We start from the raw sequence: 15694 nt of genomic DNA, 5'->3' as shown, positions 1-15694 counted from the left end.
GATCAACCCTTGACATATGATACATAAAAGATTATTGAGTATGGAAAAGTTTACACTACAATCAGTTGTATGTGCGCCCCAACGGGTATTTCTGCTTTAGATATGTGCAGAATGGAAAAATTTGTTGGGTTTCGGATAGATTCGTAATGTCACTGATTTTGTTTAGTTGATTTGTTTCAGAATTCCTTTTTGTTTATTAATTCTTCTGGAACAATTCAGATTCAGTGAAAACACGATTGACTGATTCGAATTCTGTTTAACCACTTGCCGACCGCCGCACGCCGATGTACGTCGGCAGAATGGCACGGGCAGGCATAAGGGCTTACATGTACGTCCTTGCCTGCCCGCGGGTCGGGGGGGGCCCTACCCGGTGCCTGCGGCGGTCGGTATTCGTTCGGGAGCGATCCCGGACGAGGGGGACGGCCATTCATTCATGGCCACCCCCTCGTGATCGCTCCCGGCGAATGAAAATGTCCGGTGACATCATTTCCTCTCCTGTAATGTAAACACAGGAGAGGAAGTGATGTATTCTCTCCTCCGTGTCGGTATTTTTCGTTCCAGCACCGAGGAGAGAGGTTCGGTGAGTTGCACCAACACACCCCACATACAGTAGAACATGCCAGGCACACTCACACCCCCCCTTTACCCCCCGATCACCCCCCAATTACCCCTGCCCCCCCAGTCACAGTGACACCAATTGCTTTTTTTTTTTTTTGCATTGGTGTCATTTGTGACTGTAATAACTGTTAGGGCAGTTAGGGTTAGCCCCCTTTAGTTCTAATGTGCCCCCCTAACCCCCCCAATAAAGGTTTAACCCCGTGATCACCCCCCGTCGCCAGTGTCACTAAGACTGGGTTCACATTGCAGCGGTTTATGAGAACGAATGTGATTCGCACCGCACTGCAGTGCAAATCACAGCCGATCTCTGTGCGATTCGAGTTCAGCCATACAGATAGTATGGCTGAATTTGTGTCGCACCCACCGCAAATTTGCACGGGACCCTTTTTTTGGCCCGCAGCAGAATGGATGTTCACACCATGCGATCCGAGTTTGCAGATCGCACTGCGATATGCGAACTGATCTGGGGGTGTCATTAACATTTCACTGACACTCACAGCAGTTCGCATAGGGCAGTGTGAACTGCCGCCGGGAGGCATGCGATGCGGGAACCCGCCGCGGATTCATGGCGTTCCCGCATCGCTCCAGTGTGAACCCAGCCTAATAAGCGATCGTTTTTCTGATCACTGTATTAGTGTCACAGGTGACGCTAGTTAGGCAGGTAGGTATTTAGGTTCGCCGCAGCTTTTTATAGCGCCAGGGACCCCCATATACTACCGCATAAAGCCCCCTGATTGCCCCCTAGTTAACCCTTTCACCAGTGATCACCATATAACTGTTACAGGTGACGCTGGTTGGTTAGTTATTTTTTTATAGTTTCAGGGCACCCGCCATTTATTACCTAATAAAGGTTTAACCCCCTGATCACCTGGCGGGTGTCATTTGTGACTGTAATAACTGTTAGGGCAGTTAGGGTTAGCCCCCTTTAGTTCTAAGGTACCCCCCTAACCCCCCCAATAAAGGTTTAACCCCGTGATCACCCCCCGTCGCCAGTGTCACTAAGGCTGGGTTCACATTGCAGCGGTTTATGAGAACGGATGTGATTCGCACCCCACTGCAGTGCAAATCACATCCGATCTCTGCGATTCGAGTTCAGCCATACAGATAGTATGGCTGAATTCGTGTCGCACCCGCCGCAAACTCGCACGGGACCCTTTTTTTGGTCCGCAGCAGAATCGGATTGCATGGGTGTTCACACCATGCGATCCGAGTTTGCAGATCGCACTGCGATATGCAAACTGATCTGGGGGTGTCATTAACATTTCACTGACACTCCCAGCAGTTCGCATAGGGCAGTGTGAACTGCCGCCGGGAGGCATGTGATGCGGGAACCCGCCGCGGATTCGTGGCGTTCCCGCATCGCTCCAGTGTGAACCCAGCCTAATAAGCGATCGTTTTTCTGATCACTGTATTAGTGTCACAGGTGACGCTAGTTAGGCAGGTAGGTATTTAGGTTCGCCGCAGCTTTTTATAGCGCCAGGGACCCCCATATACTACCGCATAAAGCCCCCTGATTGCCCCCTAGTTAACCCTTTCACCAGTGATCACCATATAACTGTTACAGGTGACACTGGTTGGTTAGTTATTTTTTTATAGTTTCAGGGCACCCGCCATTTATTACCTAGTCTCACTAGTGTACCCCTAAATTTAGGGGTGTCTACTTTCCAAAATGGGGTCATTTGGGGGGGGTTTGTGCCATCTTGGCATTTTATGGCCTTCAAAACTGTAACGCCCTTAGAAAGCCTGAAAGCGGTGCTTGGTTTTCGGGGCCCCGTACGCGGCTAGGCTCCCAAAAAGTCCCACATATGTGGTATCCCCGTACTCAGGAGAAGCAGCAGAATTTATTTTGGGGTGTCATTTCACATATGCCCATAGCATGTGTGAGCAATATATCATTTAGTGACAACTTTGTGAAAAAAAAATAAAAAAAAATTAAAGTTTGTAATTTTCCCGCAACTTGTGGCAAAATATAAAATATTCCATGGACTCAAAATGCCTCTCAGCAAATAGCTTGGGGTGTCTACTTTCTAAAATGGGGTCATTTGTGGGGGTTTTGTGCCATCTTGGCATTTTATGGCCTTCAAAACTGTAATAGGTAGTGAGAAGTGAAATCAAAAATTTACGCCCTTAGAAAGCCTGAAGGCGGTGCTTGGTTTTCGGGGCCCCGTACGCGGCTAGGCTCCCAAAAAGTCCCACATATGTGGTATCCCCGTACTCAGAAGAAGCAGCAGAATTTATTTTGGGGTGTCATTTCACATATGCCCATAGCATGTGTGAGCAATATATCATTTAGTGACAACTTTGTGTAAAAAAAAAAAAAAAAATTTTTTTTTTGTCATTATTCAATCGCTTGAGGCAAAAAAATAAAATATTCAATGGGCTCAACATGCCTCTTATCAATTTCCTTAGGGTGTCTACTTTCCAAAATGGGGTCATTTGGGGGGTTTTGTACTGCCCTGCCATTTTAGCACCTCAAGAAATGAGATAGGCAGTCGTAAACTAAAAGCTGCGTAAATTCCAGAAAACGTACCTTAGTTTGTAGATGTGACAACTTTTGCGCAAACCAATAAATATACAATTATTGACTTTTTTTTTTACCAAAGACATGTGGCTGAATACATTTTGGCCTAAATGTATGACTAAAATTGAGTTTATTGGATTTTTCTAATAACAAAAAGTAGAAAATATCATTTCTTTTCAAAATTTGCGGTCTTTTTACGTTTATATCGCAAAAAATAAAAATCGCAGAGGCAATCAAATACCATCAAAAGAAAGCTCTATTTGTGGGAAGAAAAGGACGCAAATTTTGTTTGGGTACAACATTGCATGACCGCGCAATTACCAGTTAAAGCAGCGCAGTGCCAAATTGTAAAAAGACCTCTGGTCATTTACCAGCAAAATGGTCCGGTCTGAAGGTGGTTAAAGAATAGTTGGTTGTTAAAGTGACACTAAAGTTAATAATTTTTTTTTTTTAAATAACAAACATGTCATACTTACCTGCTTTGTGCAGCTGGTTTTGCAGAGAGTCGCCCAAATCGTCCTCTTCTGGGGTCCCTCGGCGGCTCTCTTGGCTCCCCCCTGCTTCAGATAACCCCCTGGGAGAAGCGCTCCCCTGGGGGGCTTACCTTGCAGGTGCGCTCCCGAGTCCAGCATTCGGCGTCCATAGACACTGAATGCATGACTCAGCCCCACCCCCTGCTTCATTTGATTGACAGCTGTGGGAGCCAATGGCTGTGCTGCCATCAATCTATCCAATCAACAGCCGAAAAACCCCAGAGAGATGGCATGTCCCTGTGGGACAAGTTCGAGGGGTGAGGTAAGTAAGACGGGGGGGCTGGGGGGCCGGTCACTGACAGGCATTTTTTCACCTTTGCATTGGATGCATCAAGGTGAAAAAACACAAACCTTTAAAACCCCTTTATCAGCTGAAATGTAAACAAAAGAATGCCCGTAATAGTGGGTGGGGGGGGGGGGGGAAACAGCATGGATCCCGCCCCCAATCCATGCCAGGCCCTTATAGTCTGGTATGGATTTAAAAAATAAATAAATAAATAAAAAATGTCTCCCCAAAAGCCATACCAGACCCTTATCCAGGAATGCAGCCTAGCAGGCCAGGAACCATACCAGGCCACATGCCCTCAACATGGTGGGGGCGGGGACTCTCCCACAGGCATGGGATGCCTTATCTGAGAACTGGGGGCTGTCAGAGAAGCTCTGCACTCCATGGGGGCGGGTGGCCAGGGGTAGGGAGAGAAACCCTCTCTGTCAGCTCTCCCTGTTCTGCCTTCGGGTCCTGTCAGAATGACCACTTGCTCGCGGGGAAGGCCCTAGGGCTTTTTCCCATTCAGGCAGCCGCGGGCTTCATCCCTGCATGGACAGGAGGGGAATGTGTTAGGCAATAGCTCATCACCAAGGCCTGAGCTGGCTTTTCCCTCCCCACCAGGGCACAATCGGTCATTGCCTGGTAGGCTGCAGGGTCTGCTAGGGGCTTACCGGGCTTCAACTACCGTCCTCCCGTCAAAGCTATGTTGGCTATATTTCTCCTATGGAGTGCAATATGCTCTGCACTCCTGTGACCCATTTTCAGCTGACAGCATGCTAAAGCCCAGGAAAGATCCCGACTTTAAAGTCAGGATCCGCTCAGAAGCCTGAAGGGCAGCTGGTTTAGCCTCTTAGCTAGCCACCGAGAAACTGAGCCAGTCACTTCCACCCCCGCCCTCTGCAGAGCCCGGAGCTCCAGTGAGTGCTGGAGGGGCCGGGCAGAGAGCCGATGACTGAGAGTGACCACTCACTGAAGACCAAGAACTCAGTGATCAGTTTTCAGTCTTACAGCCAGCGGGGGCTGTAAGAATAACAATGTAACAATGCCGAATCCACCTAAGTGAGCACGTATGTTGCACTAACACTGTACATCTCACATCCCCCCTCCGGTCCCCATTGTTCATACCTCTGGGGTTTGCCGAGCGGTCAGCACACCCGCAGATGCTCCAGTGGCCCGGGTAATTAAAATTCCTACTCTGCAGCACTTCCAAGATGGACCAGATTGATTCCGATTGGTCAGCGTGGTCACAGTGACTTGATCTGGTCCAGCTCAGAAACGCTGCATAAGAAGTAGAAGATTGGGATTTGCAAATCCCCATCTCGAACTCAACAACCCCAGTAGTAAGTACAGCAGGTACTGGAGGTGGGGGAGAGGGGTGGTAGTTACAAGGGTGTAAAGTATTAGTTCATCTTCACATTTTTTTCTGTAGCAAAAAGGGTTGTACCCACCGCAAAATTCTCTGCAACAGCATGCAATGCAATGGCGCAGGGGTTAAAAACGGGCGGTGAGGAGTGCCTCACCTCCATGGATCAATCTTCAGGGGGCAAAGCAAATAAATATACATGTGTCAATGGATATTTTGCATTCACTGGGGTTGATTTACTAGAACTGGAGAGTGCAAAATCCGGTGCAGCTGTGCATGGGAGTCAATCAGCTTCTAACTTCAGCTGGTTCAAGTAAGCTTTGACAATAAAACCGATCATGGACAGTACTCAATTGTCTCGTTCACAAGTGCACCAATACAATCACCACAGAACCTGGAAGCCGATTGGTTTCTATGCAGAGCTGCACCAGATTTTGCACTCTCCAATTTTTGTAAAATGATCCCCGTTAGCTTTTTAGATAGGGAACATATTTTATTATAGTGACAAGAGGCTAAAATAAACAAAAAGTGGGGTACAGCAAGCACCTTATCAGCCAACTGTAACTCTGGGTCGCTTTTGATGAGCTCCCAGTTTCCATAACCGTGTTCGACAATTCCCAGGAGTAATCGAGAATCTTCTTCTACAGTCCAATCAACATCAAAATGAGCAGCTTTGACCCGACTGGACAATCTGAACCTGGGAAAGGGAGAAGAATAAATAAAGTTACACCTGTGCGAGGCAAAACACATGTTGCAAAGACGATATAAAGGCTCTAGGGGTTTTTTTTTTTTTTTAGAAGGGTGATGAAGTGTGTTCTTCTGAACCAACCTCCAGGACTAAGCAACACCCCATTTAATATTAAAGTGGTTCTAAAGGCTCAAGGTTTTTTTTTTTTTTTAACCATTGGCTCCCGCTGCTGTCAAACACAGCCAGTAAATGGACCCACAAAGCAGAGGCTTGGGAGCGAGCCTGCTTTTGGCCCCCCCCCCCCCCCCCCATAGCAAGCGGTTTGCTCTGGGGGCACTTGGATCACCAGCCAGGGACCCGAGAGGAGGATTGGGGCTGATCTGTGCAAAACCACTGCAACAGAGGAGGCAAATATGACGTTATTTTTATTTTATTTTTTAAACCTTGCCTATAACCACTTCCTACCCGGCCACTGCATATGTACGGCCGGGTGGGGCTCTCTCCTTCTGAGTGGACGTTCAGGAACGTCCCTCAGAAGGAGCGGGATCGCGGGTGTGCGTTCCTGCACAGCGGCGTGATCCCGATGGGCTTGTGTCACCTGGACAGGGCGCATCTTGGATCGGCACGAGAGCTCTGTGATTGGCCCTCCTGATCACATGACGGCCGTGTCCAAGCATGGCCATCATGTGATGTAAACAAACCAGCGGTTGCTAGGCAATCGGCTCTTCTCTCCTCACATGGAAGTTGTCGCTGAGGAGAGGAAAGGAGAGCGGATCACTGCAGTCGGCTGGTGATCAGAGAGTATGAGCTGTTTTTTATGATCACCAACCTAGTGTCACCACACAGTAAAAACACACATGTCCCCAAAACACATGTCCCCACATATAGAACAGTAAAATCACACGTCCCAAAGATTATCTGCACACATATGTCCGTGATCACCTGCACACATCTGTACATGATCATCTGCGTACATCTGTCCGTGATCACACAAACCAACTATTATACACTTAACGGGATTTTTTTTTTTTTTTTTTAACAAAATGTAGCAGAATACATTTTGGTTTAAATTCATCACAAAATTAGATTTTATTGGATTTCTTTTAAAATAGAATAAAGAAAATATAGTTTTTTTTCCAAATTTCCGCTCTTTTTTTTGCTCTTTTTTCGCTTACATCACAAAAAAGAAAAAAAAAAAGTCGTGAATAAATACCACTAAAAGAAAGCTCTATTTGTGCGAACAAAATTATATAAATTTCATTTGGGTACAGTATAGCATGACCGCACAATTCTTATTGAAAGTGTGAGAGCGCTGAAAGCTGAAAATTGGTCTGGGAAGGAAGGGGGCGAAGGTGCCCGGTATTGATGTGGTTAATATCACTTTAAGCTTCACAGCCTAACCTGCTTATACTGCTATGAGAACAGACAATATGGAGGAACCCGGGGCTAGAAGTAGCTTCAAATATGACATGTCCACAATACATACAACTTTTATCACTGGAAGAACCCAGGCATCTTCCCTTCAACTTAAACTGTGCTACTTTACTACTAGATTAGCATGTTACAAAATACATTACATTAACCACTTGCCTACTGGGCACTTAAACCCCCCTCCTGCCCAGACCAATTTTCAGCTTTTGGTGCTATCACACTTTGAATGACAATTACTCAGTTATGTAACACTGTACCCAAATGAATTTTTTGTCCTTTTTTTCATACAAATAGCGCTTTCATTTGGTGGTATTTGATCAAAAAAAAAAACGCATTTTTCTTTGTTTCTGTGATAAAATTTTGCAAATTATTTTTTTTTTCATGAATTTTGGCCACAATTTATACTGCTACATATCTTTGGTAAAAATAACCCAAATTAGTGGATATTATTTGGTCTTTGTGAAAGTTAGTCTACAAGCTGTGGTGCAAATCATAAAAAAATCGATCACATCTGATGTACTGGTGGCCTATCTCGCTTCTTGCGACCCGAATAAGCCAGGAAAGTACAAATAACCCCCAAATGACCCCTTTTTGGAAAGTAGACATTCCAAGGTATTTAGTAAGAGGAATGGTGAGCTTTTTTGGTGTTGTAATTTTTTCCCACAATTCTTTGCAAAATTAAGATTTTTTTTTCCCCACAAAATCGTCATTGTAATAGGTTATTTCTCTCACATGGCATGTGTATACCACAAATGACACCTCAAAATAAATTCTGCTACTCCTCCTGAGTATTACGATACCACATGTGTGGGACTTTTTCACAGCCTGGCCACTTAGAGAGGCCCAACATGCAGGGAGCGCCGTCACTTATTCTAGGAGCATAAATTACACATCTAACTTGCTGATTACTTATCACTTTTGAAGGCCCTGGAGCACCAGGACAATGACGCGTGGCACTGATGGCAGATGGCACGTGACACTGATGTCAGATGGAACTAAAATGTGGCACTAATGACACCGATGTCAGATGGCACTAATATGTGGCACTGATGACACGTGACACCGATGTGGCACTGATGACAGATGGCACTAATAAGTGGTACTGATGACATCTGACAGTGATGACAGATGGCACTGATACGTGGCACTGATGGCACATGACATTGACAGGTGGCACTGGGGACAGGTGGCACTGATAGGTGGCACTGGGGACAGGTGGGCATGTGTGTGTGTGTTTCAGTGTGTGTGTGTTTCACTGTGTGAGTGTTAACTTGTTCAGTGACGCTGCAGCACAGAAGCTCTCCCTCCTCACACGCTGTCTCTGTGTGAGGAGGGAGAGCCGGTGATGAGAGATGATCTCATATGTTTACATATGAGATCACTTCTCAGTAGACACGCCGATCGAGTGCTAAATGCCCGCTGTGATTGGCCATTTAGCACAATCTGTGATTGGCTGTGTCCAAGGGACACGGCCAACACAGAACTTCCCCTATGCATACCCGCGGCGGCGTGCAGAGGGGAAGTAAACAGGAGGACGTCCAGGGACGCCCCCCCCCCGGGCAGTTAGTGTCCGTGCTGTAGCTGTCTTTTGGCTATAGCGCGGGCGCAAAGTGGTTAAGACCAAATATTATTAAGTGTGGAACCCCTCACTTATAGGACCCTTGTCATTTAGAAGGACAAAATGGGGAGATTTACAAAAATGGTGTAATAACAGAACTGTAATTGGTCATAAAACATAACATAATTATTTTGGATCAAAAGTAATGAGGAAAAATACAAAGATACAGTCAACAGACTTACTTTTTCTTTTCCTCTGCATCTTTAGGAATGGCTTTGCTGAGAATCTCAAAGTCTTCTTCATGCTGAATAATGGCTTTCACATTTACTTGGACACCAGAAATTTTTATAGTTGGACCTCTTCTTTTGCCCGGACCTTTCCCTGGGATAAAATAAACACACCTTTGTTTATTTTTTCAGAAGGAATGACTAAACTTCTGGTTATACGCCTAGAAGATGGTCAGATATCGCACCCCATAAGTGATGTAAGGTTACCACATCTCAGGAGCTCAGACTGGGTTACCATTTTCGGAAAGTAGGATACCCCACCATGCTTTATTAGAACGTACTCTAACTATTTTTTTAACCCCTTCACACCTAAGCCTTTTTCTGACACTTTAGTTAAATCCAAATTTTTTGCTAGAAAATTACTTAAACTCCCCAAACATTTATATATATATATATATATATATATATATATATATATATATATATATATATATATATATATATATATATATATATATATATATATATAGATTTTTTTAGCAGAGACCCTAGAGAATAAAACGGTGATTGTTGCAATATTTTATGTCACACTGTATTTGCGCAGCGGTCTTTCACATGCAATTTTTTGGGGGAAGAACTACACTTTCATAAGTATTTTAAAAAAATAAATAAAACAGTAAAGTTAGCCCAATTTTTTGTATAATGTGAAAGATGATGTTACCCCAAGTAAATAGATAACAAACATGTCATGCTTTAAAATTGTGGACACGTGTGGCGATAAACGACGGTACTTAAAAAATCTCCATTGGCGATGCTTTAATAATTTCTGCAGGTTACCAGTTTAGAGTTACAGAGGAGATCTAGAATTATTACTCTCACTCAAACGATCTCATCGATCCCTCACATGTGTGGTTTGAACACCGTTTACATATGTGGGCGCGACTTACGTATGCGTTTGCTTTTGCGTGCGAGCACGGAGGGAGGGGGCACTTAAAAAAAAAAATTTTTTATTATACCTTTAAAAAAAAATAAAAAATTCTGATCCCTTTTATTGCTGTCACAAGGAATGTAAACATCCCTTGTGACAGTAACGGGCAGTGACAGGTACTCTTAATGGTGGGATCTGCGGTCTACAAGACCCCAAATCCCTCCTTTGCACTTAACTGCTTGCTGACCAGCGCACGACGATGTACGTCAGCACAATGGCACAGCTGGGCAAATGGGCATACCTATACGTCACCTTTAAGATGTGGCTTAGTGGGCACGCGCGGCTCCGTGAGTGTGGCCGCGGGTCCTGCGGACTCTATGTCCGCCGGGGGCCCGTGACCGTTACATGGAGCGGCAGAACGTTAAAATGTAAAACAAGGCATATCCATGTTCTGCCTAGCAATATGACAGGGATCTACTGCTCCACGTCATCGGGAGCAGTGATCTCTGTCATGTTGTAGTGAGCCCCCCCTAGGACACACTTAACCCCTTGATCGCCCCCTAGTGTTTAACCCCTTCCCTGCCAGTGTCATTCACACAGATACAAGTGCATTTTTATAGCACTGATCGCTGTATAAATGTCACTGGTCCAAAAATAGTGTCAAAAGTGTCTGATGTGTCTGCCGCAATGTCGCAGTCATGATAAAAAAAATCGCAGATCGCTGCCATTACTAGTAAAAAAAAAAAAAAATGGCATAAACTATCCCCTATTTTGTAGATGCTATAACTTTTGTGCCAACTAATCAATATATGCTCATTGTGTTATTTTTTACCAAAAATATGTAGAAGAATACATATCGGCCTAAACTCAGAAAGAAATTAGTTTTTTTATATTTTTTGGGGGATATTTATTATAGCAAAAAATAAAAAATGTTTTTTTTTTTTTTCAAAATTGTCACTATTTTTTTTGTTTATAGTGCAAAAAATAAAAACTGCAGAGGTGATCAAATACCACCAAAAGAAAGCTCTATTTGTGTGAAAAAAAGGAAGTCAATTTTGTTTGGGTGCAACGTTGCACAACCGCGCAATTGTCAGTTAAAGTGACAGCCGTATTGCAAAAAGTGCTCTGGTCAGGAAGGGGGTAAATTCATCCCGGGGCTGAAGTGATTAAAAGCATTCAAAGTTTGACAGTTTTGAATGTTGTCATTTTTTTAACTTTGGCGCCTTTTAATCTTCTGTAAATGATGTCGTCACATCGCTTCCGGGCTACTAGATCCGAGACCCGATTGAAGCCGCTTCCGGCTTTGTTCGGGTCTCTGGCCAGCCAGCGGTCATGCCGGCTGATCGCTCGGGCCTCCAAGTGTGACAGGAGAGCCCGGGTGAGTCGCGGAAGGGGGGTTGAGGGGAGTCCCCTCCTGCTGCTTGGGATAACAGCCCGAGTGACTGCTTACCCGCATCGGTTGTTATCACGAGAAAGCCGACCACTGGCTCTAAAAAAACAGTACAAGGGTGATGTGTGCACATTACTCGGGTACAGCCCCTTCAAGCCGAGGCCGCATGAAGGGGTTAACAATGTTTTTTTTTCTAAATCAAAGTACAAATGATCAAATTACTACAATTACGTCTTCGAATATCTTCGTTGTATGAAATGGCAAAAAATTACCATCAGTGGGATTTTCCTTCAACTGTTCCTCAAACTCTTGCATTGCCGATGTGCAGCTAGAGTGCAGCAAATCTCCCAGTCTCTTCAGATCTGCCAACGACTTTTCCACAAGCTCTGCATCATGTGCGATGCATTCCAACCTGAGACCATAAAAGTAGAAAGAAGTCATTGGGGTTGATTTACTAAAACTGGAGCGTGCAAAATCCATCTCTGCACAGAAACCAATCAGCTTCCAGGTTTTAGCGTCAAAGCTTAATTGAACAAACTGAAGTTAGAAGCTTTTTGGCTTCCCAGGAACAGCTGCACCAGATTTTCTACTCTCCAGTTTTAGTAAATCAATCCCACTATATTTTGAGATAAGTAATCCTGTACAAGCATAGACAGAGGATACTAAATACAACATACCTTTCAAGTGGAGTCGGAAACTTCTTGTAGGCTTTGATGAACCTAGAATAAACAGAAATATTAAAAAAACTGATCCCCTATGTAAGCACTATGTAGGCTTCAGAGTACAGCAGGATTTACATCATGTAGTGTTACGTATACACACATGCCAATCAGTAGTACATTACAACTATTAAGTGGCCTTCTATACCTTCGTATCTCTGCATCTGTAAATCCCTCCACTGTGTCTTTGCGAACACTACGGGGACGTCCTCTGCGCTTGGGTTTTCTATCATCGTCAGAGTCATCAGTTTCACTGTCCGACCCAGAGGACCTCTGAGCCTTCTGCTTTGATTCCAGGTCAGACTCGCTGTCGTTTGCTTGTGCCTGCCAGATGAAGTCAGCATGAGTTTGTTTTAAGGATCTATACCGTGTTTTGCTAGTGATTTAAAGTAGAACTATTGGGGAAAAACTTTTTTTTTTTTTATGTCCCATTGGGGAAGATTTCCCTTCACTTCCTGTTCCATAGCCAAACAGGAAGTGAGAAGAAATTTCTGCAAATTAAGGGAATTCCTTGGGGACCCTCATGTCAACAGAACTAGCATCCTAATTGGAAGATGTCCCCCTCTATTACTTTTCTGGGGACAACCCAAAATTTGGGGTTTTCTTTTACTTTCAATTATAGTAAAGAGGACAAATGGAGAGGGAGAATCTCCTTAACGGGGGCACAGACATGTTCCAATTCCTCTCCACTCTATCCAAAACTTTGCCTTTAGATATACTTTAAGTGCACATTATTTACACATTCTGTACATTGGTTTTGTACAAACAGCACATTCTGCATATAGTCTGACCTGGCTTCCATCATTACTGTAAGCCACAACCTCTCACTTTAATACGACTGCCAGCCTGAAAGTAGGTGCAGACTACTTGGGTGGCTGTGGCATTTGTCCATCCTGAACAACGCATTTTTTTACCCAGGCATTGCATCCCATCAGCCTCTGCCAGTCTGTCTTTCATAATCTATTCCCATCATTGTCCATCAGCCTGTAAAAGCATGCTTTTTTTGAGTATTGCAAAGATTTTTAAAGATGAAGTTTATTCTGCTTATTTTTTACTGTCCCCGATCTCTCCCCCCCCTGGACATTATTGACAAACAGCGGGTAAAATAAGCAATCCACTAAGGGATTATGGCCCCAAGAGTGCTCACTGGAACATTCAGAAGTTTAGAAAATCCTTCTGTAACCAAAGTCTTCAGTATGTTTTGAAAGAATAAAGTTGCAAAGGTCTTGAGCTCTAAGGCAGGCCAATACCTGGGTCAAATTTCAAAAGAATTATTTCGAAAATCTTACTGAAGAATTTTCATTCGTATTTCACACCATTAGTGGGCTGCAGCAACAGGCGATTTTTGTGCGGCCACCGAATTTGAGTAATCGGACATGTTGGAAATTTTTCGAACAATGAGCGATTTTTCTAAATGATGGGAGAATCGTGCGAGAAATGTAACTGAAAAAGAAATGCGCAAGAAAAGAAATTTCCCGGAAAGAAAATAAGATTCGCAGCCATGGAAATTCTTTTCTGTAGCAACAGGAGGTGAAATAGAAGGTGTGGTTGGTCGAATTTCGAAAACAATGGTGGCGCCATCGGATTATAAAAACGCACAAATTGTCCGATTTTCAAAAGAAAATTCTTTCAAAATTCGGCCATGTATGGCCAGCTTTAGCTTTTACCCATGAGATGTTGCTTGTGTGAATTTGATAACAAAATACCTTTTTATAGGCCATCAGTTGAGACTGAGCCAGCTGATATTAAATTTGCACTGCCTATGAACTGCATGGGTTGTTACCAACATGTGGTGAAAAGTTCATGTCAACAGCACCTTTAAAAATATATTATATTTTATACGTATTATACGTATTTACCTAAGAAATTGTGACACGTTCAATACTTATTTTATTCGCTATACTAAAGAAATCTTTTTAGACCAGTGTTCAACTGGGGTGCTGTTCGGGTTTCCCTTGGTGCCATGAGCACAGGATACAGTTTGCTCTAGATCAGCATTATGCTCTAGGGCAGGCCACACCATGTCATTCATTGCTAAGGCATTAGGGGCCAGCCCACCCACACGGTGCCAACACATGACACTGATCTAGGGCAGGTGGCATGCAGGGTTATCTCCCCCAGCATTCAGAACAGTGTGGAAGTGTGCCTCCCCCAGACCTGCCCTGCCTTGCTGCTAGGTGAGCTCTAATATGAAGAGGGGACTAACTGATTGGGGGACTATGTGATTGAGTGGGCTCTGTGATGGGGGGGAATCTGTGGTTTTGAGGGGACTCTGATGTGATGGAGACACCCTGATATGATTGGGGCCTCATGTATAGGGGGTCTTTAATGTATTGGGCGACTAATGTGCTGAGATGTATGGAGGGGCCTCTGATATAAAGGCGAGGGTTCTTGCATGAAGAGGGGACTCTGGCATCATGGAGGGCCTCTGATTTGAAGGAGGGCTTCTGATGTGAAGTTAATTTTACCAAGGCCGTTGAGTGCATTGTCCCAGGCTCAGGTTTCTTATTGGACGAGTAAAATAGACTTGTTTTTTTTGCTTTTACACTTTAGTCTGTGGTGCCTTAAGATTTGCATATATACAGTGGGCCCCAACTGAAAAAAGGTAGATAAATTCTGATGTGATTATTATATACACCAGGGGTACTAAACCTTTTGACGAACGAAAGGTCCTTAAGCGATTAGGTAACCGGTTGCGGGCCACGATGAACCATGAGGCTTTACCACCCTCAGACCGCTATTGTAAATGAGCCCTTACTGTGGTGGGCCCCTGCTTTTACACCGATGCGCCGTGGTTTACCAGCACCACAGGTGCAGCGCAGTGCACATGCGGCTTTCCTGTGGGTAAGCTGCACTGAGCCATAGACCTCTATTACATCTTGCAGTGTGGTGCATTTTTGAAAGTGCACCAAAACTCCTGAAAGCGTACCAAACCCGCAGGATATAATAGAAGTCTATTGCTCAATCCAGCTAACCCGCAGGTGCACTGCACTCTACCTGTGGATCAGTGTGCAAGCAGCCCAATAACCCTTTTTTTATAACGGCTAATATGCCTGTTGCGAAAGTGCAGTGTATGTGATGTTTGATACACTGACCTTTTTCTCTTCCAGCTTCTGCTGGCATCGCTCTCCAGGCTGCTACAAAGGTTCCAGGCGAAGTGCACTTGGTATCACTCCACCTGGGACAGGAAGCATATGCTTAGGCGGCTCCGTCCGCCGCCGTCTGCTTCCTCCTCTGCCGGTTCCATGCACTTTGATGTTCTGGGATGGTGGGTGGGCAACCCATTGATCGTGATCTGGACTTGCTTACCCGCCATCCCAGAGCAAGGGAATGCGCTTCCCTGGTTTGAGGTCGTGGACCACATCAGTGGGCTCTGCGTGCCATGGGCTGAGCACCTCTGATACTTCAATTTTGCATAGGTCCTGATTTTGTCAAGCAGAACCAGCATCA

At 44.6% G+C, this 15694-nt stretch overlaps 1 protein-coding gene across 4 annotated transcripts in view; it reads right to left on the bottom strand.

The window, feature by feature from the left end:
* Nucleotides 1-15694, bottom strand: part of CHD2 (chromodomain helicase DNA binding protein 2) — a 120301-nt gene that overhangs the window by 27663 nt on the left and 76944 nt on the right. For all 4 annotated transcript variants that reach the window (XM_077473075.1, XM_077473076.1, XM_077473077.1 and 1 more), the window contains 5 exons: nt 12393-12568; nt 12203-12244; nt 11798-11937; nt 9223-9361; nt 5850-6000 (listed from right to left, as the gene is read on the bottom strand). In XM_077473075.1, the coding sequence (XP_077329201.1) occupies nt 5850-6000; nt 9223-9361; nt 11798-11937; nt 12203-12244; nt 12393-12568 (648 nt within the window). The remainder of the gene's footprint in view (nt 1-5849; nt 6001-9222; nt 9362-11797; nt 11938-12202; nt 12245-12392; nt 12569-15694) is intronic.

The sequence above is a fragment of the Lithobates pipiens genome, unplaced genomic scaffold (assembly GCF_037356315.1).
Source record: "Lithobates pipiens isolate NorthernLeopardFrog02 unplaced genomic scaffold, aLitPip1_a1.2 Scaffold_8, whole genome shotgun sequence".
NCBI classification, from domain to species: domain Eukaryota; kingdom Metazoa; phylum Chordata; class Amphibia; order Anura; family Ranidae; genus Lithobates; species Lithobates pipiens.
The sequence above is the reverse complement of the archived record's forward strand: the minus strand, read 5'-3'. Positions and strand labels throughout refer to the sequence as shown.